General features: G+C 32.9%; 1 protein-coding gene across 1 annotated transcript; it reads left to right on the top strand.

Moving 5' to 3' along the window:
- Nucleotides 1–389: 389 nt before the first annotated feature.
- LOC133176702 (uncharacterized) lies at nt 390–26,897 on the top strand. Its single transcript, XM_061311771.1, has 13 exons — nt 390–545; nt 6,202–6,373; nt 8,154–8,263; nt 16,291–16,478; nt 17,408–17,573; nt 19,045–19,165; nt 19,790–19,928; nt 20,736–20,895; nt 21,304–21,442; nt 21,734–21,881; nt 22,044–22,773; nt 24,527–24,644; nt 25,939–26,897. Exons 1-13 carry the CDS (start codon nt 423–425, stop codon nt 26,145–26,147), a joined length of 2,523 nt encoding a protein of 840 aa, XP_061167755.1. The 5' UTR covers nt 390–422; the 3' UTR covers nt 26,148–26,897.
- Nucleotides 26,898–27,032: the final 135 nt, after the last annotated feature.

Here is a 27,032-nt window from a genome sequence, read left to right as displayed (position 1 = left end):
GTGAATTGTTCAGTGGAAACATTTCAGAGTATCCTAAATTAAAAGTATTGATGAAGGGAAATATCGTATTGAATTGTGTTTCGTGATGTATCAAAAGCCTTTGATATAGTATGGCATAAGGATTTTCTTTTTGAATAACAACACCATACGGAATATCTGGTAATCTGATTAACCCCCCCCCCCCCCCCAACTTTTCTTAAATAAGATACATGTGATACAGAGAATGAATTGAGATAAATTTGTAATACATGTAAAACATTGAATATTTTTTAACATAATTTTGTTGAACTGAATTTAATACATATGATTCTAGTCATGACACATGTGGTTAATACACTCATAATTTGTGGTTTTTACACCTGCCCGGAAGCGCTCATGAGTAGCGTCCCTTAGTTCAGGTAAACAATTTCAAATGTGAAGTCATGGAGCCTCGAGTAGCGATTTTGGGACTGTTGGTTTCACTTTATCTAGTTAATTATGTACAAGGACAAGTTATATCTGGAAATATTCTACAGATTCTCCAACGAACAACAGGATTTTCTAAGGTAAAGTTGCGCGTTTTCATTCCCGGGAAAAAATTCAGTATTACTAGGTCAAGGTGTGTAATATTTCAAACTAGGAAATGGCGTATGGTTAAAGTTTGTAAATAAAACGTTGCGTAAATGAAGATTAGGGGATTTGGAGACTGTTATGCGTTCATTACTTTGTACACAGACATTGTTAAATCTCGAAAGTGAAATTAATGTAAATACTTGGTTTAAAAAATGTGTAAATTTTAGATACATTATGTAACTTTGCCTTTTTATGGTGCACAAGTATTCTAGCTGGTATGGGGTAATACCATATGACTCATTAATTAAACACAACTTTTATTTTTATGACAGAAAGTAAACAAGTTTGATTTATTAAAAAAAAATGTCTGTAGTATGTGAGGTTAAATATTGACAACAAAAGATTTAATTATTATTAACCTAGCTGATATAAGATGAAAGTATATTATTATAGTTACACTGTAAGTTAATTTGTGACTTAAAAACAGAGTCATCCAGGGTGTGAAATGGAAATCAGTATTGGACAAGGTGAAGCATCCAACAGTTTAATTACTATTACCATGATTGATTACAGAAATTCCATTTTTACCACAGATTTTAGTTCCAAAATTTTGAATACAGATCTACCACTAGATATTATGCGTCTGGATTATGCTCCAAATTATTTTTTTTCATGTTGGTCTTATTAACCAACATGATTAATGCTTTGGCAGTGACAGAGGGATAAACTTATGATATTAAAGCCAATCAATGATTAATATGCATGATATATATATGTATCATGTATATTGCTGATAAAACAGATATAATAGCATAACAATCAAAATCATTAGCATGGTCATCATGCATTTTCTTAATCATGTTAATGTTATTGAAAGTACATCAGAATAATGAAGTGAATTAAGGTGTCGTATTGCCAACTCAAATTTACCAATGAAAAGCTCAAACTAGGGACAGGAAACTGCAAAATAGGGTATTCTAAAATGCCTGTGGAGTTTTAGCTTATGCATGATGCACTTATTGAGGAGTGGGGGGGGGGGGGGGGATACATGTCGATACTTACTGCACTATAGAAGTGAGATTTTAAGATATATGTAGAAGGTTAAAGTTTATTATGAATTACTTAATTATGATAAAGAAGGTGATCAACTAGCAATGAACTAATTCACAACTAACTAATTAACTATCTAGAATCAAACAGCCTGATATTTTATGCATCAGTACATCCAGGATTCTCAACAGTTAGCTAACCATGCTAGCAGAGCAATAAAAAAAAATGAGAAAAGCAGTTTAATATATGCAGTAATAATTGAGTCATTTTAAATGCAGTACATGTACATTTAAACATAATAAAATGCTCCTGCACAGGTAAATACCCCAGTGTTTATAGACGGTGATATGACACATTAACATAAATAGCAAAATTTGTCATATCTACATGATCTAGTTACTATCTATAACTGAGTTAACATAGTCTTATCCATGTTATCAGGAATGTGTGTATTAATAACTTAATATTGATTTACATTTATGTTGCTCATATCAACTGTCAACTTTAAGAGTAAAGGAGAAGTCAATTCGATTATCTATTGTTTTATGTGAATCCATTATGTTTTGTTAATCATGTATTCCTTGGATTTTTCAGAAGAATATATAATAGTTTAATATTCACAAATAAAGCATAGATCTAAAGATTTATTGTAATTATATACAGCAATTAAGAAAGATATGAAAAAAAGCTTGCCAATTTCTTTTTTCATTTTCAACCAATTGAAACAAAACTGATCCCCTTCCCGAAACGCACACACGATTATAATTCATGTTGTTTCATTTTTGACATTCACAAGTAGAATAAAGGGGTGTGTTAAAAAATTTTGTGGATGGGAGGTCACTCAGGGCTGCCAACCCCACCCACCCCCTTTTCCTCCCAGTGTGCCAAAGGATTAGCCTCATTGCCTAATTAAAACACTTATAGTCTAGTAAGAATTTGGTTGGACTGAATCATTTGTGATGTTTGTAATTACCATGTATGTGAGTGATATACAGTGGATCACTTTGGTACAATCATGTATTTTCCAATATCAATATGTGGAATATCATGGATATTTTAAAGTGAGTTGCAAGTCCCAACAACTTTTCCTTTACGTATTAAATTTAACCTAGATATTTTGAATCCTTGGATATCTCCTTAAGTCATTTCCCTTGGAGTTCCAGATGGTAAAGTTTTATTTTCTGTATTTATAATCTTTGCGAATTTACCCAATTAGCATGATTAGGGAAAATAAATGTCCTTATATATACATGTTATAGTTAACTACAAAATGCAATTTTTCTGGGATGATGAAAATTTTTTTGATGGACAATATGGAGATCAAGAATCAAAATAAGTTATTCAAGCAAATTTTGAAAATGATATGGGGCAAAATTTGAGAAAAATCAAGGATAAATATAAAAATTCAGAGAGACACAATAGATCATTGATTTTGCATGTAGCTGTTTAAGTACAGGACACTTTTCCTTTTAAATTAGTATTGCTGAAAGATTACAAAAAAATGGCAAATTCAACACATGTTCAATGAATTTACTTATTTAGCTTACGTATATCACTTGTGTTATATCACTAATGTGTGAAAGTCAGGTACGGGATGTTTAACATGTATCCATTAGCTATCCTGCTCAAAAATACACAATAGTCATAAATTGTTTTTTCATAATAAAATGTCATCCATCACATTCAATTGATTTCAAGAAAACCTTGTCATTTCTTTGAACTTTCTGACAAGCGTTATTGCTGAGTGACCAAGATGAACATGTTTTTTAACGTAGGGATACCCAGAGGGCAATGCACATTCATGCTTAAGTGACATGATAAATATGTCCAGACTTTAACACTCAATTTGTAATGGTGTGGGGTCTCTCATATGTACAATATAATATGTAAATTGTGACTCTGACGTTTAATACAGTTTTCATGGTTTTGAGTGACAGATTTTCATTGTGGACTGGTCAAAAACCAAGAGTCCTCTATGTGTACTACAAGACCTTTTACTTACTTTGAAAAGGGGGCATAAATAGTATGTGTACTAAACTTGTATTATGGGACAAACTTTATATTTACTAGCATCAAGAAATCTGAATCAGATATAAACATGAGGAAGGCACTTCTAGGCACATGTAAACCTCTTTTCACATGTTTCATGAATCAACATTTAACACATGCTTAAATAACCAAAGTACTAGGTTCACTCTATGGGATATTGGCCATGCCTTATTATACACCAGTTATGCAATTGTAATTGTCATCCTTTGTCCAATTAAAAAATTTAGAATAAAGACTGACAATCTTTTTCTTTTGCCTATATATATATATATATATATATATATATATATATATATATATATATATATATATATATATATATATATATATATTATATATATATATATTATACATGTAATATATATATGTATATAATATATAAACTTCTTATATTATAGGTAAAAGAAACATGGAGTCTCTATTTTAAATCTGCTTCTAAAAGTCAAAGAATTTGAGAACAGTCTTTGTGATACTGACAGTATTCCTGAATTTTACTGAGAAATTAAGCCTTTTGTCACTCACATCAGGATTCAAATACAAACTTCTTTTATACTTGTACCCCTAATTTCAAAGGGGGGGGGGGGTAATAGAATGATGGGGTACGTGTCTGTCCTTCCATAGATCCTTCCATAACACTTGGGGGTACTCATCTCTTATCTGCAACTCCTCCTATACCACTGAATAAAATTTAATCAGACTTTCACAGAATCTTTGTTACATGTCAATTGTAGACCTCCTATTTCATTTTTGGATTGCAGTTTGCATGTCTCTCTTTTTTTCCTCCCAAACACAGTAAAACAGTTATAAGTTGAAATATTGGCCAATTTGGAAGAAAAATTTTTAATTTATGAATCAAAATGGTAATAATTATGGTGCAATTCACTATGTCAAAAATAGTTTCAGAAATGCAATTACCTAGATGAAAATCCAGTTGCTATATCATGTATATATCAGATACTGTATGTTGAATTTAACACTTTGTCTACTAAAATTTAGGATTTTTAATTTTTAGAATTTAATAATAGAGCATGACCATATGGAGATCATTTCAGACATTGTATTTATTAATATTACATCTGAAATTTATTTCATCTTTATCTTGTTTAATGTTTATACATATAATATAAAGAAAGAATTAAGTTTATTATCCTGAGGCAGACAATGAACGTGATCAATGTACATGATGTATATTTAAGGTAATTGCAATTGAAATCCAAATAATCATGATAATAGCCAGGGCAGTAAATTGAGCTGTGGGAAATGGTCAGAGTTTTGAATCAGACAGCCATATATATCCAGATAAAGGGGAATAAAACACTCCTAAATGTTTCAATTTAACACTTGATCATCTTCAAATTTATTTCTTTACGACTTTAGCAAGTATTGACAGCTTGAGAACACAACTCATGAGCAGACACCCTTCAGAGGATTATATGTGCAATATATTATATAGACTTGCAAATTTTGATTTTTTTTTTCTGTTTGTTTTTTCTAGTGTTTTGTTTGAAATTTGTTCATTTTATTTTTTTAAAGCTGTTACTGTGAATGAGTCAAATTAATCCTATTAAGATGGACATTGGTCCATTGAGATCTTTTCCAAAGTCCTGCCAGGGTATTTCTGTTAAATCTGGTATTAAAAGAAAACCTATTGAAGTCAAATTTTTAATCATTAACATGATTAATGTAAGTTTAAGGTTCATGAACCGTTTGATAAGAGAGGTAACTCTCACTAAAATAAATGACTAAATTATGTTTTCCTTTGTAAAACTGTCAAAGAAAAATTCCATTTCTCTCAATTTTGCCCAGTAAGATGCTGAGATTGTGTGTATGCAGTTATAAATTACGGACCTGTTTACTCTTAAAATTTCGCCATATTTTGTACAGATTTTGAGCCCAAAATATGTCTCACGCTTTGCTATTATGAAAATACAGAAATCGAGAAGTCCGTTCACAGTTAGTTTTCCTTATGATCTTTCTCAGTTTGACATTTTTAATCGCTGAAAAAAGAGAAAGATTTCAAACACTTAAGTGATGTCAGGTTGCCAAAACACGGTGGTTTAAAAATGATAGAAACCTCTCGAAAGAAAGCAAAGTATGATTTTTTTCCTTGTTATTAAACCATGTTTTGGTATTCACAAGTAATATATGTAAAATCGATGGAAAATGAAATCTTACACGCAAATGCCAAATCTCACTGACAAATCTAATAAAAAATACTGAGAGACAACAATGTGGGTAAAAGGTCTGAAATTACATTTCTTAGTTTACCATATATAAGCATAGTTTTTGGAAAGACACAAATCTGGTAATTTATCTGTAAAATTGGTACTATATATTTTTAGAGAGAAGTAATTTTAGCGATTTCATAATATCTAGAATAATAAATGTTATCTCTGTAGCCAAATTAATTGTTGGTGAGATCAATTTATTAGCAAACTCAATGCTTTCTCTTATAAGAGAGCCGAAATTAAATCCTTGCAAAAAATTCTTAATTTAAGGTAGTTTTAAAAAGGAAAATTGTATTAAACAGAATATTATTTTATCTTTCAGTTTGCGCAGCTGGTTACCCGGGCACAACTGACAAGGTTCTATGAATCTCCTACTACTATGACCGTGTTCGCATTTAACGACACAGCTTATAACCAGCTACCATACAGAGAACGCAATATAATAGACAGCTACACAGAAACAGAGCTCAAAGATTACCTCAAATTCTGTACAAGTAAGTATTAGCAGCAGAGAATTATTTTGTAATGCACCCTATTAATCTGAATAATACTATTCATAGTTTATAGATTTGATTAATCTGCATAAATCATAATGATAGTTAATGTCTACAGTTGACTTCTACCCAGATTTGATCATGATAATTTTTAACTAAAGACTCCCCCAATGGCATATGTTCAAGTCCTAGATAATCTTAAATATAAACCCAAATATAGCAATGCTTAACATTTACACATAAAGTATGTATTCAAATTTATAAACCCTATACTGTAAACAAATTTCATATTTACATGTACATGTACAAGAAACATCTGCAATTAATGCACTAACAACTCCATCTTGTGGAGTCAAGGTTGCTTAACAGCTAATTGAGTAGGAAATGTGATCACAAATTTTATAAGTTGCCGATCAGTTTTTAACTGGTGCCAAATCTAGTAAAAAATGTTGGCTGGCTTACAGACAGTAGTCATGGTAATAGATAATTTCTTCTTATTGATAATTTACCAAAGTATAAGTAGAATTTTTAGCGAAACACAAATTTAGCGATTTGTCCTTAAAAATCAGTATTGAATTAAATTAGCATGAAGTGATTTTAACGATTTTATGATGCATGGAAAGATAGCGATAATTAATCTCCAGTGGGGAATGAATTGTTAGCGATATTCAATTTTAGCAACATCTAAAACTCTTGCTAATAATGCTGAAATTGAATACTCATTAAAATTTCTGCTTAATATACTGTATATTGTCGGTGCATTCACATGGTCTTAAAATTAGTCTTTAAATGCAGTCTTTATAAATGATAGATTAGAAGAAATTTTTTAGAATTAAGGTTCATTGAATGATTGATCCTCTGATAAGAAAGATAACTCTTACTTGGATAAATGATTCAAAGGCCAATTGACCCAAAAAGTAACAGGCACCTAGAATGCATGAGAAGCGGGGTGTGTGGGGCTGCCCCCCTTTCCTAATTTTTCCCCCCTAAGTAAAGTATTTTGCTGTAGTAAATTTTCCTTTAGATGCTGGTTGGCCCCCACTTTTTGTTGTAAAGCAAATTCCAGGATTTGGGAGGGGGGGACCTAAGAGAAAGGTTCAACTCCCTCACCTTGCTCCAGTCTATGCGAAAGTTTTTTGGACCATACAGGACATTCGGTCCTGTGTAATCAATGAACACACAGGACTGAACCAAATTTTGTCAGACCGAAAAACCTAACCTAAATAGTGAAATACGTGAAAATGCAGAACCAAGAAAATCTTATTACTGTAGACGGTCCATGCGGTTTTAATCAATTCATTTACGTATTTGGATTTGTGCAATATTTTTTTTACTTATAACAAACATTTGAATGACTCCCCATCAAAATAGTAAAGCTCAAAACCGGACGCTGAGACATCGGACATTCTGGTCCGGTGTAAAAAATGACGCATCGGACCAGAGGCACTGCACATCGGTCCGGTCCGACAGTCCGATGTCTTTCGCATAGACTGATGCTCACCATGATCATTTTTGACTTCTAGCCTTACTTACTTGGTGCAAAAAATATATATATAAAAATAATAATAATACATCATTTTTAAGGATACATAAATAATATAATTGCCATGTATTGTTATTTATTTTCACTTGGACTGAAATGTTGCATTTGAATGCCAAGTGCCCTACAGATAAGAATATTATGTCCTGTATATATTTTGTATGTCTAAATATTAGTCAGAATCTATAGCACGAGTTGGACAATGTCTGGTATTCTCGCCTCCATCTTTGTGGTTTTCAGTCCCAGGAAATCGCGTCGCTACAACTGCCATCCAGGACAACCAGTATGTGCGGAGCAGTGACTCCAATGGCGACCGCCTCTTTTTCAATCGCGTCCAGAGAATGGACACAGTAAGTTACATTTTATTTACTTGTATTCGGAACGCATAGTGGGCAGAGTATTATATTTTAATTACAGTATATGGATCCAGACTTACATCAGGTTCCATGAGGGACAATACACAATTCCGAAGCATGGACTCCAACGGTGACAAGTTATTTATAAATAGAAAACAGAGATTGTACACCGTAAGTGTTTGGGTGTTGTAGTGCACTGGAATTGACTTTTCTGCTTTAAACTCAAACATTGTCGGATAACCTACGTGTGAGGAGTATTGTATAGGACAAAAATAACAGTCTGACTTTTTGGTATTTTGTGTAAGACAAAAATAGCAGTCTGGGTTTTTGGTATTTCGTGTGACAAAAATAACAATCTGAGTTTTTAATATATTGTATAGGACAAAAATAACCGCTTGAGTTTTTGGTGTATTGTATAAGACAAAAATAGCAGTCTGATTTTTGGTATTTTTTATAGGACAAAAAAAATCTGAGTTTTTAGTATTTTGTATAGGACAAAAATAACAGTCTGAGTTTTTGGTATTTTGTGCTCTTGATAAAGTAACTGATTCAAGAAACTTTTTTTTAAAAAGGAAAGGTATATGGAAAAGATAAATCCACATCCTTCAAAGTTAAGTCCCTTGGTCTACTTTGGGATATTTACCCATAGAGCTACAACAAATTCATTTGGATCTTGTTTTTTGAGCACCCAAGTAAGAAATCAGTGGAACTCCCAAATTGAAAGAATTTTTTTTTTAGAGCACAACAATTTGTTTGGAAATGCCAAAATGTTTGGTAGCAAAAAGAGAAGCATTGTTTCTTTCACTTTTGACCCTTTGGTTGACTCCACAAAAGGATGAACTCAGTTTTCTTGTTAGTAAAGAGTGGGTTTAACTTTAATTGCAATATTAATGAAACTCCTTTTATTAATAATTGATTGACATGTTTTAAAACTCCATTCAAAGACACAATGTCATATTCTCTGGTTACTGAGCTAGAGTAGAATTTTCAGAAACAACAACATACTGTGGCTGATAAATAACAATTTCAAATTTCTAGCTGAATTTTCAATCTTGCTGAAAACTATAATCTGTAATTGTGCCTACTGGCCTATATTATCTATATTTAAAAAATGAAAATAATGTACAGGGGAAGTAAAATATTAATTTTTTTGCTATACATGTATTTGCACTAATGGTGAAGACAAAAGTTCAAGAAACAATGAATCTATTAAATGTATCGATAATTTCCATGATGAAGACAAACTGATTATATTTGCATTAATTCAAAAGCTTGCAAAAGAAGGTACTGAAAGGGGGGGGGACTAAATTATACATAAGAAAATTAACTTAACCATACAGTACCTGATTGCAGCATTACACTTTCTATTTCAACAGTAATAATTTTTATTTCAAAAATACTATTTTTTGAAAATATTTAAATTGTATGAAAATAATTGAATTCTCATATTCCAATAAAGTGAACATCTAGGAATGTAAAGTTGCTGAATTTGAGAAATTCTTCTGACCTTGGTATCTGACAGTGTTTGGAAATTGCATGAAGAGGGTGAAGAATCATTCTTGTGACTTTCACAATCTTTTAAAAGCAAAGAAAACAATACCATCACCTTTAGCTCATACTACAACTAATTTATTTTAGGCACTACTTTCAAAATGCTCTCTACTAACTCCTTCAGTATTATCAATATATTAGCTACAGTACATCTTATAATTATAATCAACATGTATATCTGTGTAGTGTGTATGATTTTTAGCTCACTTTGATGAAGTCTAGATGAGCTTATGGCCCATGTACCCCAGACATTAGCCTCAGTGTTAGTGTCCTGGTTAAAGTTTTAGGAGCAGGTTTGGATGGCATTTACACTACTTGACCTGCTTTGGATGCAGGATAAAACCCAAATTTCCAGGATGGGAGATAATGTTTAATTTTGGAGCAGTTTAAAATTTTGGATCATTCAGTTAAAGTTTTAGGAGCAGGTTTCATTCCAAAGTTACTATAAGCCTTATGGTTACACATGCATAATGCATATAGGAAAGTACATTTCCAGCCTTGTTTAGCAAGCTGAATTTGACTGACATTTTCCAGATGAGTAACCAAGTTAAAGTTTTTGGAGCAGGTTAATTCCAAAGTAACTGTAAGCCCTACCTGGACTAAACTTGGATGGATGCCTAGTTTAGGAATGCACACTTCCAGATTGGCTGGGGGTGTTGGACCTGACCTATATTTTCTGGATGAGTGACCAGGTTAAAGTTCTGGAAAATGCTCATCCTCAAGTAACTATAAGCCTTTTGGTGACTTGATCTGATGACGCATCTAGGGATGCATACTACCAGACTGGCTTTGAATGCTAGATCTGACCTACATTTTCCAGATGAGTGATGGGTAAAAATTTCTAGAGCAGCTACATTCCCAATTAACTGCAAGTCTAAATACCTTGACTACTGTAGATTCCTTATTTTACGCGAGTACTTAATATCGCGAAATTGCCAAAGGACGTCAAATCGCGAGAACAATAATTCGCGAATCGTTGATTTATCTAGAGATTTTCTATACATTAAAGCACTATAAAAATAAAAGCGAGTAATTTTATTTTGCGAGTGGTGCTTCTCGCGTAATTATGCAATAATTTATTCCGCGCGTATATTTAGGAATCTACAGTAAGTTGCATGGATGATGCTTATAGTGGATCCACCTACCAAACTTGCATGAGATGCTAGATAAATTGACCTACATTTTGAGTACAAAGTTAAAACCCTACCTAGCTGAAACTTGTATGAATGAAGCATCTAGGGAATTCAGTGTTTTCCCCAGAAAATTTTCAATGCATGGGGGGAATTTTGCTGAATTGACGGCGCGTGGCGTGTCTTGTTGAGTTATTTGTGCATGTATCTGAATTTATATTTAATAAATGAAAAATACAAATTCATTCATTTATATTTTTTTTTTAATTTAAATGATATATTTTGAATATATTGTCAATATAACTTTAAAAAAAGCTAAACAATTGAGTTCTCTTTTATAAAAATATATCTAATCACAAAAAATTGTTCTATTTTATTTTCTACTAAAGCACTGTCTGTTTATCATGTTTATGTGCTGTGTTATTCTTGCTTTCTACAAACTGAATAGGCCCCTAGTGACCCCCCCCCCCCCTTTTTTTATTTACTACATTTTTTTTCTTTTGGATGTCCCTACTTTTACAGTCATTTTTAAACAAAAAGGGTGCACATTATGTAGCACCATTGCTTACATGTAAATATTGTGACAACATATTCAGTACACTGGTGACTGGTGTCCAACGTAAGCTGTTGAATGTAGGTCAAGCACGTGCGCTTGAACGAAGTATTTGCCCATAGTTCACAGAGTAAATAAACAATGATAATATTTATTGGACATGATTATTTTAAGCATATTTATGCTAAAAATGGCTTTAAAATTAAGTGTTTAACTAATGAATCATTTTTGATGTCCTAATATCAATGCTATTTATAGAATGACCTGTGGATGTTGGAAAAACCCACATGTGCATATAACAAGTGTATTACTTTCACCGTGTGTAGTATCTGACAGCAATTAATAAATTTTTCATGCTTATAAATATTTTTGATCAAATAAAAGCTTAATTCTTAGTAACATATCAGTAAATTGCAATAAACATAAATAGACAACTATTGCATCATACCACGTACCGCGATTCACATCGAATTCACCACAGGTGTGCAACATGTGTACAGTACACGCTGTGATTCTAGTGATTTGAATTGTTTCATTGAAAGATTAATAACTGATAACAAGTATATCTTCTTCTTAAAATAGTCTACCTTTAATAATTCATGCATAGCGGGAAGCATAGCGGCAATGTGTGATGCATGGCGGGGGATCGTGAATGCATGGCGGTACCGCCATGCAAAAACGGTCTGGGGAAAACACTGCGGGATGCACACTGGCTACATGTCTTGCTTTGGTTGCTTAATCTGACCTATATTTATTAAAGCATTCTCAAGTGAAAACCCTGTGGTGATGAAACTTGCCTGAATGATGCATATAGGGATGCATACTATAGACTTGCTTCGGATGTTGGGTCTGACCTATATTTTCCAGATGATCCATTAATTAGCTTAGTTGGTAGCGCATCTTGGAAAAGTTTAGAGAGCCCAGGGTTGATTCCTCACAGGTCTGTCACAGCTTAATTTTCTGTTACAGTTTGATTATTTTTATTCTGCACACTGTTTTGTTGTCAAGGACTTTGTGTTTGATAAGTTTGTTTGTTTTTATCTTTAATAACAACTTGTGAGGAAGTTTTTGAAGTGTATTACAGATTTTTGTTGAAATGATTTTAGAGTTCATTAAATATATTAAAGACATAATGTAAAATTGTTAAGGTGTATAGAGAATATTGATATTGTGTGATTTGATATTTGCTTTATCCATCGAGTTGAAATGGTGTATTATTTCTGAGGCTTGCTGAGTGAATATACACCATTTCAACGAGCATAGGTAGTATCCCCCACATGTACATGATGTATGAGATAAAGGACAAGATAGGCTAAGACCCCTTTTTGGCCCCTGGTTTTGGGGTGTTTTTTTAGAATGATGGAACAGTTTATCAATAAAAACCTGTTGATACCCCTGCCACAAAATGAGTATTGGTTCTAAGTTATGGCATATACAGAGGTCACGGGAAGGTCAGGAAATGTGTCAATGTCTGAATTTTCTCATTTTAATGCAAATTTTCATCGATTTTACAGCACATTTTGTTTCAGAAAACACAGAGCACAAGCTTGCCTATCTACCAAATTTATATATTTCATACACTAGTATCAGATGCATCTTGTGTATAAATATCTCAGATAGGCAAGCTAGTGCTCTAATTGTTTCCTGAAGTGAAAAGTATCGCAAATTTGACTAAATTCCAGCAGAATCGAGGAAATTCAGGAAAATGTCCCACTTCTGCACCCTCTTGTGTCCTCCGTGTAAGCTTTGAATCAAAATTGGTCTGGTTTTAAAACAAGTATCATTTTAAGGTCTAAACTACCGTATTTGGCCAAATATAAAACGCATTGGTGTAAAATACGCACCCCCCTTTTTGAGCCTGAAACTGGGGAAAAAACGCAGTTCGGTTGTATTATACGCAGCAGAAAATTTTACCGAAATTTTGAAAATCGTGGTAATTTGCTATGAAAATCGGCGCGGAGATAAAAAATTATTTATTTTTAACAAAGCATGAGATAATGTTGCATTAAAGTATTAACAGAGTTTATTAATATTTTTTTTAGCATACGGTGATATTGAAATTATACGTCGCCGTATTCTAACTATTCTTTGTGGAAATAATTTTATTTCAACAAAGCACGAGATATTGTTGCAAGTTTAACAGTTGTCATATTTATTTTTAGTTTAAGGTAATCATGTTGAAAATTATGTAAATTTAACAGGACAAGCGATATTGCAACATCAAAGTATTCATAGACTACGATTTTCTTCTTTTGAACTTGAAATTAATTAAATAAATAGCTGATGTTATAAAAATAAAATCGAAATTTAACAAGCGTGTAAAGTGTAGTTATCAACACACCTCCAAAGCTGTGAAAAATGATGTACAAAGGTGGGATATATGTCTTCATACATCGAGGTGATCTTCGTGGATATCATTTTTACAGAGCACGAGTAAATGATAACACTTAAGTTTCAACATGCTTCAATGTTTCCTTTTTTAACTCTCAATCAATTTAACACGAGGCCGATATAAGATAAAGTAAAATTACATTTAACAAGCGTTTAACTGTTTAATATGTCGTAATCAACACAGGCTTATACATACGAAAGATCATAAACCAACCCCTGATTTTTAACAAAGAAAATAACCAAAGCCATTAATAAGGGCAGTAAATAATCAGTGCTCTAACTGTAAAAACAATGCTTTGGAGTCGGTAAACAGTTTAATTGCCTGGAGGGGTGTTGAGGGGTAATTATCAAGTGACAAGTGCACGTGTTCCCAACATTGGCTTCCATTCACTGGGACGTATAGAGGGGTGTTTATGTTAAAATGAATTTTCACTGAGTTATTTAAAACCTAAAATAAATTTTATTTTATTGTATTTCATTAAAAAATGACTTATTACTTTTTTTGACCGAGTGGTCTGACTGATTAGGTACATGTGTACTATGATTACGGAAGCACGTGGCAAAGGAATGTGAACATCTATAAATAACATCGTTAATGGCGGCCTACACGGAGACGATGAACATGCAGCTCAAATTAATTTTGCTTTTAAATTTAATTTATCTATCAAAAGGTTATAAATATAACATTTTAAACAAGCCTACATTCCAACAATAACTTTCTGAAGTTTTAAATACGGCGATAAACAGCAAAAAATTGCATAAGTCTCTAGGTAATACTACGGTATGTGCGTATGATAGCCTTGTTTCACATGAAAGAAAAACCTATCAAAATCCCATTGTGGTGTAAAATACGCACCCCTTTCTCACAGAAAATTATTTTGTGAAAAAAGTGCGTATTATATTCAGCCAAATACGGTACAAACTATCACAGTTTTATCTGTGTTCTGATTTTTGCATCAAGGGGCCAGATTTGGCTGTTACCATACCTTGTCCTTTATGTTATGTGTGCACTTTTGTAAGTGCATGTAAGTTTGTGTTAACATGATACCACTTTGATAAACTGTTTGTGTAAGAAAAAATTTTTTTATAAGGTTCATCATCCCTGTACACATAGAATTGTGCTTAATGATTTAAAAAATTTCAGCATACTTAAAGTAGTTAAGTAAAATTTAACAGAAATGAGCTGATTACTTGACAATTTGTCATTTATTCCATTCAGAGTAACTCTGTTCCTACAGACCATGAAAAGTGCTTGAATTTTGATCCAGTCCTTGAAAAGTGCTTGAAAATGCTTGAACAGCAAAAAATTCTTGAAAATGTGCTTAAAAATACATGTTATGTGCATATATTTTTTCTACGATGCTTGAATTCTGATGTTAATTGGCTGCTTTATATTAATCAAGCATATTTATTTAAATATAAAAATGGAAAGAGAAAAAAAATGTATTGATTTACCTTTTTATAGCAATACCAATTAGAAAATGCTGAAAAAAATTAAATGAGTTAAAGAAATTTTGAAAAAAAAAACCTCAAGAAATATATTTTTTTGCATGATTTGATTGTCTAAAAGTGCTTGAAAACGGCATTTAATGTGCTGAAAAAGTTAATCTCGTGGAGCTTTATGAAATATGCTATCGAGAGTTACCTCTCTTTCCCAGGGTACTATGAACCTTAAGTGTCAACTAAAACTGTCTTAAAGTTTTTAAGAATTGATCTGTTAGTAATCAATAAATACTTTTAAGATTTATTTCTTTGATGGATGTATTGTGTAATCACCTGTTGATTAAGACCTATATTTCACTTTTCAGTGATTTTGGTGATGGGCATTTTTCATATCTATTTTAAGTATACATTGAGTGAACTACCCTTCAGAAAGTTAAAGTTCTCTCACTGAGGACTAATTTATATTCAGATATATTGATAAGAATATTTAATTTTTTTGTAGTCAGGAATTTATTTTATGAGTAAGACATTTTATTTTATATATTGTCACCAGTTTGGAAAATTTTTTCTCATGAATAAAATGAATTCCAACCATGGAACTTTGAATATTCTAATTCTATTGCTTTACTTTGGTTTTCTGTTTGACCCTGTATAAGCTAAGTACTTCTGATTATTATTGTCATAGTGTGAAAATAACAATTTTAATATCAGTTAAACTCAGTTGATTTTCTTGCATATTTCTGAATCTCAGGAATTTGAATTGCAAAGGTTATAAATAAAGAACTCTAACATAATTTCTTCTATGGCTGGATTATGATGTCATCTCTTATAAAGGCCGTCAGGTCTTAGCTACTTATAAATTTATTTGATTAATCAAACTGAAATTTCTCTTTATCAAATAAGTCGGGGAAAAACAGATAATTTGATTAAATATAGTTTCTGTGTTCTTTCAGACCTCAGCTGGCACATTTGGACCAATCAAGTATTATGTCAATGGTGTGGAGATATCGGAGGGAACAAATCGTGACATCTCCGCCACCAATGGAGTTGTTCATGGTCTAAATGGAGTCATGCGGAAAACAAGTCAAAAAACAGCATATGGGTGGATCCAAGATCCAGAGGATGCTACACAGAGATTTACGTATGTATAGACTTGTTTCAGAGCAGGGTTTACTGTAAATAATTTTTGTTGGGCAATATTTTCATCTTTTGTTAAATCACATGGGACAGTTCACTTGCGAAAGTTCCATTCTTACGTATATTTTCATTTGCAGCAATACCCAGAATTCTTGAAAAATATTTTACCATTTATAAATACCAGATTTTTACCCTAACCACCCCTCCCCAGCCTCCTAAAGATTTTGAGTTTGGAGAATTTTCCTCTTTTTAGCTTGTCAAAGATATTTCAAATTGTCAGTTTTTTTCCTCCCCCAAATTCAAGGCTACATGCCTGACATTTGTTTTTGTTTCATTAAATAGATTAGAAAATTTATGCAACTATTTATCTTTATATTAACCAACTTTTCTCATTGCTGGGGCTTCAACAAATTTAAACAATCAAGAAAGATATCATAGTTTGCTTAAGTTAGGATTATTTAATTATTAAATAATACAACAATTATTGCTTTTTCAATACAATGATTTAGCCACCCTCAAAGTACAATTTTCTCCTCACCCTTCAGGCTGCGTATACTAAATATTCATCATTGTGATCCTTCAGTGGCTAAATCATTGTATTGACCTCAAAAACAGCTATTGTAATAATTGTATAATGTATGCACTTTAGCAAAGCAATATGCACTGCCCTTTGCTGTACCCTATACAGTTGTAAAGCAGCATAAATTCACTCTGACTTGAGAAATATCATCAGATGTTGCAATTTCCTTTTATTCATGACTATATCCCTCGGCAAACTAATTACTGGTATTGCTTATTTGACTGTGTAGAATTTCTAAGACACAAAAATAAAAGGCTGTTGATAAATTTTGAAATGATGAATTGGGATTAAAACAAGTTGATTTACTAAAGATGAGTTTAATTACAAGCTGTTATTATAAATTGAAATTGCAGGAAATTCATAGATTTGATGAGCTACCTAATTGTGTTGGACAACATTCATGACATTTCATCACCAGACAAGATTACCACCTTATTTGTTCCCAATGACAATGCAATGCAAAAGATTCCTATCACACAGCTGGACCGACTCAAGAATGATCCTACAGAATTACAACGGGTAAATATAAACCTATATCAGATCCTACAGAATTACAACGGGTAAATATAAACCTATATCAGATCCTACAGCATTACAACGGGTAAATATAAACATATATCAGATCCTACAGCATTACAACGGGGAAATATATACATATCAGATCCTACAGAATTACAACGGGTAAATATAAACCTATATCAGATCCCACAGAATTACACCGGGTTAATATAAACCTATATCAGATCCCACAGAATTACACCGGGTTAATATAAACCTATATCAGATGCTACAGAATTACACCGGGTTAATATAAACCTATATCAGATCCTACAGAATTATACAGGGTAAATATACACCTAGTATCAGATCCTACAGAATTACAATGGGTAAATATAAACCTATATCAGATCCTACAGAATTACACCGGGTAAATATACACCTAGTATCAGATCCTACAGAATTACAACGGGTAAATATAAACCTATCAGATCCCACAGAATTACAACGGGGAAATATACACCCATATCAGATCCTACAGAATTACAACGGGTAAATATAAACCTATATCAGATCCTACAGAATTACAACGGGTAAATATAAACCTATATCAGATCCTACAGAATAACAACGGGAAAATATAAACCTATATCAGATCCTACAGAATTACAATGGGTAAATATACACCTATATCAGATCCTACAGAATTACAACGGGTAAATATTCACATATCAGATCCTACAGAATTACAACGGGTAAATATAAACCTATCAGATCCCACAGAATTACAACAGGTAAATATACACTTATCAGATCCTGCAGAATTACAACGGGTAAATATAAACCTATCAGATCCCACAGAATTACAACGGATAATACATGTAATATAAACCTATCAGATCTCTCAGAATTACAATGGGTAATCCCACAGAATTACAAGAGTAAATATAAACTTATCAGATCCTACTACTGTACAAGTAAATATACACTTATCGGACTATCCACAAAGAACAACGGTTGTCCATTTTCAATCATAAGATATTTCAGAATTTCTATTTTCTTATTGTATTTCAACCTCATTATCTCAGACCTTCTTACCGTATAACGGCTATTTTCTGTGATTGTCCAATTTTTGCGGAATTTTGTGGATAGGACAAATCTGCAAAAATTACAATCGCAAAATATTTCTTTCATATTGCTTGAAATTTTTTACAAGCACATTTGATCAATATGTCTTTAAATTAAACCTAAACATGGCAATGTTCTGCAAAATCCTCATAATTTGGTGATCATATCCCGTAAAAAAATATTGCGGTATAATGCAACCGCAGAAATTGAAAACGCAGAAATTAATTTCCTACCTTTCAGGGGTCAAATCGCAAAAATTTCCAACCGCAGAAAATACCCGTTATATGGTATATCTTGAAGTCTTTTCTCAATCCAGCTGAGTTAAAGATATTAAGGTTTAACTGTATTGAATATTTTTCTTTAGATTCTTCAAGCTCATTATGTTCCTAATCGGGCGATTTTCACCAACTGTATTTCCCACAATGAAGGTGTAACTAATGCTAAAGGTCAACCATTGACCTTCAGGAAGCCGTCAGGTTACAATGGTAAGAAACTTCATTCATAAAAAAATAGCAATAATACCTGTACATAGTTTTATACAATTCATTTGTATTTATTATTAGAAGTTGCATTAAATCCTAGTAATTGAAAGTTAAAATGGGGTATTAAGGCACAGTTGCTTGGGACATTATTTTTGTTGTAAATTGCCCTGGTTTGCTCGTACATGTATAAAAGCATTCCTTTGGCTTGACATATTGAGTTTGTAGATAATTGAAAAAAAACATTAAAGTTCTACTAAAGTTGAACTCTTTCCCTCTATATATAATAAACAGCTATTGGAATTGTACCAATTTCATGAAAAATGTCTCTGTCCTACTTGACATCTGGTTTGCTATAATTATTTGATTAGAAAGATCTAGTGTGTTAGTGTTTTCATTCTTTTTTCCATAAATAAATGATGGGACCAATGTTTATGGATTTCGTGGGTCACCCCTACACACAAATTAACATCCCCACAAACGTTTATTTTGTAAACATTGGTTCGTTGCATCTGCCGTAAGAATGATTAACCACAAAAATTATGTCCTCACAAACAAGTAAATTTTGTATACCCACGAACAAAAATGATTCCACAGTAATTATTGAACATGTTTACTTCCTGATTTCAGTGTATGTCAATAGTGACGGGGTGAGTGCGGCCATTATTGAGGGAAATATAACGGTGTCCAACGGAGTGGTGCATGTGGTTGATCAGCTGTTGGGATTTGTTTATAACAACATACGTGAACAGATTCAACGAGAGGGAACGTATGTAGAATTTTTTTGAGGGTCTTTGCATTTAGCTTATTAGATTAAAGTATTATGTCATGAGTGTTCTTTTTTTCTGTAAACTACCATTTTCCTGGATTTCGGATTTCCAAATAATTTTTCCCCACTTCTTTGAGAAATTATGTACAATCATTCACTATTTAGTATATTTGCAGCGTGAAATTTTACTGGTACAGTACTATAACATGTTATTAGGAAATTTCAAAAATCAGTTCCAAACGGAAATAAGGTCTTTAACATATTAAAAAAAACCCAGAAATATTTGATAATTTCATCTTAAAACTACAGGCCTGGTGAAGACATTCACTTTGCTTTATTAAGGTCAGACGATACGTTCCTCAAATATCTGTTATGTATATCTTCGTATTGTATGGAAAATATTCCAAATTTTAATTACCTTCTGATTTCTAAGCTTGTTTCTAATTGTCTTTAAGAAAGATTGAAAGACTAAAAAATGTGATATAGGCAAATTAAGTTTTTTTTCAAAAGGATTTTATAGGAAACAACATCCTCTGGTATTTTGCACAAATGCCTGGTAAGGTACCTCAATTTTTGGGAGTAAACATGTTAAAGAAGCAATACTTCAATAACAAATTCTTAGAAAAAAATATATATTATTAAGAAATGCATCGTCTATCCTTAAATACATGCATAAGGCTTAAGTTAAACATGAATTCGTTCTAATAAGCATAATTTTTCACTTTAATTATGTGTATTAAATGTGCTTTATGTCCTTATATATTTATTCATATTCATTTTTTTGTATCATTTAATATTTATTTTAAGGAAATTTGAGCAGCTGATAAATCTTGGCACAGAAAACGTAAGGAATTCCTTGGTGCAGCCTTCAGGGGTAACTGTCTTCGTGCCTCTGGACACAGCCTTCCAGAAAATCGCCAACATACGCTGGGTCAACTTAAACAGTAATCAGACATTAGTGGATATGGTAACTATCTAGACTTGCTAAGCTCTAAGCCATAAAAAAAGTCATCAATTTTATTCAGATATTGACATTCACACATTTGAAAGGGGGTTAACTCCATTTTCTATTTTTTGTTGAGAAAAGAAAACTGAGTTGTTCCCCTTTTCATCCATTTCTTGTTTTTAGGTGTTGTTTTTCTTTCATGTAACTATGTTCTTCAGCAGTTCAATAACAGCATCACTGCATTTCAAGGTTGCAGTGGAAACGACTGAACAAAGGGCTATGATTATAAACAATATACTAGCCTAGCGGTTATGTAACGATGACAACTACTAATTCTTATAGTAGACCTGGATATCTAGCTTAAAGCAAGTAGGGTAGCTGCTGTGATCTTTAATGCATCCCAGATAATTTCATTGTTTTTTTTTTCAGGTGCTTCGACTGCATATTTTAGTACCCAACAACCCGATTATTATCTCGTCCTTGCCCGCGATGAGCGGCTATGAGAGTCGTCAATACAGACAAACCATGTATAACAATGAGAGGGTAACCATTTATAATGAAAGAAATGGTAAATATTCGCTTGTTGTTTGACTCTCAGAAGACCAGTATGAAAGAGTATTCATTGAATTTTTAACCTGCTGATCTGACCACCCCCCTTTCAAAAAAAAACCCCAAAACTTTGAATTCAAAAATATTCTCTTGATTTTAGAATTGCAATTTTGTTTCATATATGTATGTTAATATAGAAGATTCAAAAAGGTGAAAACGATGTGAATTTTCATCAACCTTTGTCCATTCATTAATAATATTTTCTATATTAAGAAAAAAATGTACAAAGCAATGTCATTTCAATTTTTAGAAACCTGGGTACAGGGAGGTAATGTGAAGGCTCGTGTGATCCGGCCAGACATAAAGACAGTTAACGGCATGGTCCACATCATCGACTCTGTGCTGGGAGTTCCCTATCTGGATCTGCCCATGTTAATCTGCCATGACGTGTGGCTTCTGTAAGTACAGTTAGGTTATAAACAATGATGATCAATAACCACTACATGCCTGAGTGAATGACAAAAATATTAGACCTTAATGACATATTGATAGTTCTCTTTATGATATGACTGTGTTTCAGAACCTTTAGTTTTAGTATCTTTCACATTCTTAAATTGTAGGCGTACATATGACTACATGAGAAGAGTGGGACTAAAGAACTACCTGACGGACCGTAGATTCACAGCAGAGAAGTGTAGCTTCGAAATTTATGGCTATCCTCCAAATTACGGATCAGCCGTGCTCACTAACCAGGGAACCACCTGCCCTACTTATTGTAGCCAGGCCCAGTATCAGAACCAGTACCCCTGTAATACAGCACAGTGTCAGACAAATACTGGTTCCACCACGTGTCCCACTTATTGTGCCCAGGCGAATTACCAGAACCAATATCCATGTAATACTGCTGTGTGTGCCAATACCAACACTGGAGGGGGAACAACCTGTCCAACATATTGTTCACAGTCCCAGTATGCAAATCAGTATCCTTGTAACTCGGCCATGTGTACGTCAGGATCTAACTGCCCTGCTTACTGCTCCCAGCCCCAATACGCAAACTCCCAGCAATGCTTGAGTTGTAATGGAGGATCAACAACCCAGTGTCAGTATGTGAGTTACTGCAGCGATCCAAGCAATGCCAACAAAAGTCCGTGCAACACGTATCCGTGCAACATGCTGAATGGCATGAATACAGGATCACAGAGTTCCTCCGACTACGATATGGGGTACTGCGGATCGACCACTGTGGCGTGCGAATTCACAGTCTTTGTTCCCAATTCGAGTGCTATTGACTACTTTTCAGTGTCGCTTAATGGAAATAGAGTCATGAGAGACACACCAAGATTTCAATATGTAAGTGAAAAAAAATTACAAGATTCTCACTGACCCCTAGCAAAGTAATTAGAATTTTTGTTAAACTTCCAGGAAGATGATTTTTATGCAAGTTATCAAAAGTAAAAAAAAAAAAATCTTTTTTATATAAACGTCATGTTGTTAATGTAAACCACCTATGTTGAACAGTTCATAATTTACAAAATTGTATATAAAAACACAGAAAAACTTCTAATTATGATACGAGGGACGATCAGAAAATTCTGCAAGTATATCAAAAAAATAAAAAGAACAATAGGTATCAAAATGTAAACTAGTTTAATCCTTCAAAGTAACCCCCTTTCACATTCAAGCACTTTTGCAATCTGCATACCCATGATTTGAAAGCCCCTAGGTAGTCTTCCCTTGGAATACTGTCTAAGCACTTATAAACAGCACTACCAACTGCACTGCGCGAAGTATATCGGCGTCCAGATAACATTTTTTTAAGTCTAGGAAATAGAAAAAAGTCACAGGGACTAAGGTCAGGAGAATATGGGGGATGGGGAAGCTGAACAACCTTTTCATCCTTCAAAAAACTTTGAACTATTTTAATTACTCTTATGAGCTGGGGCATTGTCATGAATGAGCTTGATGTTCTTCAAACCTGACTTTGGTCTTTTCTTTTCATAAGCTTTTTTAATTTTTTTCAGTAGTACTACATTATTTTTGTAAAAATGTCCAGAGATACCTCGACCTTGCGGAGTTGGAATTTGCACAACTGGGCCACTAGAATTAAAGAAAATAGCATACAAAATTTTCTTAGCACTCTGACACCTTTTTGCAATGACAGGATGCTCACCATTCTTTTTAACCCACATCATATTGTTAATTTTTCTTTGCGGTTCAAAAAAGTATATCCAAGTTTCGTCACCTGTTAGCAAGTCAGCAAACTTTCTCCTGTCACAGTTTTGATATATTTTAAAAAGTTTTCTGGCAAATTTTAAACGCATTGACTTTTGTTCTGGTGTCAAGAGATGCGGTATCCATCGTGCACATATTTTACGTACTAGGTTGAGGTGCTTTGTCAAAATGTCATGTACCTTTGCTGATGAGATCCCAACAACACTAGCGATATATCTTAAAGTATATCTACCATCCTCCTCTACCACCTGTTTACGTTTCCATCAGTAACAGCTGTCTTTGGTCGCCCTGGCCTTGAGGAATCTTTAACGACCTCTACGCCATTCTTGAACTTTTTCAACCAGCGACAAACTGTGCTTAATGAAACGGCAGAATCTCCATAAATCTGACAAATTTCATTTAAAATGACTTTTGCAGGTATATCAAGAATGCCTCTCACTTTTATATAGGTCCTTATTTCAGCCTTCACTGTAGGTTTCATATCACTGGGAGAAAATGGTCAGTATGTACGACTACCCCTCCTTCTTTTTTATATATCTATTGAAACAGTGAATAAAACGAAGAGAAATTTTAGACAGATACAGGTTATGAATGTATCTACCCATGCGTGACATTGATATTGGTCACCTACTAAGGAAACCTATGGAATAACATTACTTGCATTATTTTCTGATTGCCCCTCATAGTGTAGGTCATGTATTTTGCAATTTAAAACCTTGTAAAAGCATTTAAATTTTTATAAATTTCTGTTTTATAATTAATGGTAATTTTTTATCAATGCAACAAAAATTAATATATGTATCTGTAAAGTGTTTTGTTAATGATTCAAGAGTGAAGAAGTTTTTAAGGATGTAAAGTAATTCTTTTTCAGTTGTTTAAACGGCTTATTGTTCGTGGACGGATTTATATAGAAAAAATGGGAAATGGAAACCACCAGATGCAGATGCTGAATGGCGAAACAATTAGTCTCACTAAAACAAATGACAGAGGTAATTATACAGTCAAATGTCAAAATCTCAGACTTCCTGGGGCCTTGGGGAAAAAAAAATGATTCTAGGATTTGAGATGTTGAGGTTGCTTAGTAAAAGAGGTTTGGACACTTCCAACTGTATCTGACGTAACCATGTTCTAGATATTAAAATCTTCAAGATATCAATGTTACACTGTTGTTAAATCAGCGAATTACTCATCTGTATGAACATGACAGAGGAATAAATGTCTATGATAACAGATACATAGTTACATGCAATTATTCCTCTGATACTCTTTGTTGATATTTGTTCACACCTTTTAACTAGATCCTGCGTATCAAAACTTCACATGAAAATAAAAGGGCATAGATCTCAGTCAGCCTCTGAGAAATTATTGAAGCATGCAATAAAGCATACTCTAAAGGGGAAAAATGTGTGTAAACTAAACATTTTGAATTCTGAAAGAAAGCTTCAAAGTAAGAAACTTAGGGTCAGTTTGGGGGCAAATGTAGTATATGTACAGTAAAAATATTTTGTTTATATTTTCAAATGCTTTGTCCGAGATAAAGCTATGGTACAAATGAGGTAATAGCTTTATATCTTCATAAAGCCATTTGCTTAGCATGTGTCAGAACTGCATACTGCCTTGCTGTATGTTGCTTAGCTATACACTGGGCCGGACCTGCAGGGATTTCTTATTATTGAATAAAAATATTTTATTGAATTTATAAGGATTAGGTAAAAATGCATATATAAGGAAAAACTGTCTGGATTTATTATTTTGTTTTATAATGACTTCGGCATTTATGCAAATTATCACATAAGCAAACTGATTGATCACATCAAAAACAAAAAAACTTGACAGTTATTCCTTAATAAATAAGAAACATTTTGCAAAGTCTTCAAGGGTATTCTTGAGAGTTTCCTTCAAACTGAGATGTCCCTCTAAGAGAGTTCTTTTAATTATAACTGAATTTTACTGTATTTGTTTTGTTCACTTTACAGTTATATGGGGATATCAGCCAAAAATAATGTAATAAGGACAAACAAACTGACCGAGAATACTGTATACAAACTTTTTTCCACGGGATTATAATTTCTCGGAATCACAATTTCTGTTCAATCCACAGATAGAAGATTACGCAGATTTCTTAGACTGCCACTGTATGACTTTAATGTACTTTCGGTACACTGGGACAAATTTCTGTGGAAGTTTGTGACCGCGTACATAGCATAAATTAATACCACACAGCATAAAGTACCTCTACAGTACATATTCAATCTATTGCAATACATTTTTATCTATTTTTAGATGTGAGGATATACTTTGGAGGAGCATCAGCGAATGTTATTCACATGGACGAGGGGGCAACTAATGGGGTCATGCATATCATTGACCAGTTGTTATTTGTTCAGGACGACCTAACGAGAAATGTCAACTCAGCGGGTCATGTGACATTTTCCTTTTGGCTTGTGTTAGGGACGTTATTGATTGTTTGTGCTATAATCAATGCGAGATGATTTATGAGGATTGTTGTTGCCATGGAAACCATTGTCCACATAAACTTTTTATATATATAGTATCCATTTTTTTTTTACGGTGTATATAGATGAATATTTTTATATAACATATTATATATGTTTCTATTTCTTGTAACTGATCACTTTATGATCAAATGTTTAAGTTTTGATTTTTGTAATTCTGTGTTAAAGATTGCTATACCATACATTCCCTTTTGGTACTGTTTTTCACTTTGTTAGGACATTGAAAATTGACCCCTTTTTTTAAATTCAGAGAGAGCAGGACAATTTTTTTTTATTTACTCTTTTTGGCCGACCTCATGAAAAAATATTACTAATACATTCCAAGATTTCAATGCCAAAATGTTGAATTTTTAATTAATCATAATAAAAAACGGCATATGTGCTCAAAGCATGAAGAGGACAAAGTATGCAATAACAGGGGAGGTGAATATGTACAATATGTTTTTAAGTGTAACTCTGTAAGGCATTCCCATCTCCTTAAGTGTCTTTAATTCTGTAGAATAGCTGAGCAGGTTGAATTTATGGCCATGAGTGTCAAGCTGAGTAGAACAAAATATAAGCAATTCAATTTCTTTCATAAATATAAAGCATTTGCGAATGCTATTCAGATTTCAAATGATAGAATGTTTTAAGAAATACCCTTGAATTTGATAACGCTTATTACAAATCTCTTTTTGTAAAAATTAGTGTCATTTAGATGTAAAGTGAGAAATATTCAATGCTTGCCTTAGTGTATAATCTTTTAGTTTTTTCTTTTGATATTCAACTCAAATCTCATATGAAGGAGGAAAAGAGAATTATGATACCTAGAGCAGCTTTCTTAAAGCCATTATACAGAACTATTATAATATAACAACCATA

Source organism: Saccostrea echinata, unplaced genomic scaffold (assembly GCF_033153115.1).
Source record: "Saccostrea echinata isolate AGI-Se365-2 ecotype Australia unplaced genomic scaffold, CSIRO_AGI_Sech_v1 ptg000081l, whole genome shotgun sequence".
In the NCBI taxonomy this organism is placed as follows: Eukaryota; Metazoa; Mollusca; class Bivalvia; order Ostreida; family Ostreidae; genus Saccostrea; species Saccostrea echinata.
This window is presented reverse-complemented; position numbering and strand designations above follow the sequence as displayed.

What these genes read in the sequence shown, in the direction of transcription:
- LOC133176702 (XM_061311771.1), top strand. Translation starts at nt 423, where the DNA reads ATGGAGCCTCGAGTAGCGATTTTGGGACTGTTGGTTTCACTTTATCTA. An exon ending in TGCCATGACGTGTGGCTTCT is followed by an intron (nt 21,882 to 22,043) that starts GTAAGTACAGTT and finishes CTTAAATTGTAG; the next exon opens with GCGTACATATGACTACATGA. An exon ending in ACACACCAAGATTTCAATAT is followed by an intron (nt 22,774 to 24,526) that starts GTAAGTGAAAAA and finishes ATTCTTTTTCAG; the next exon opens with TTGTTTAAACGGCTTATTGT.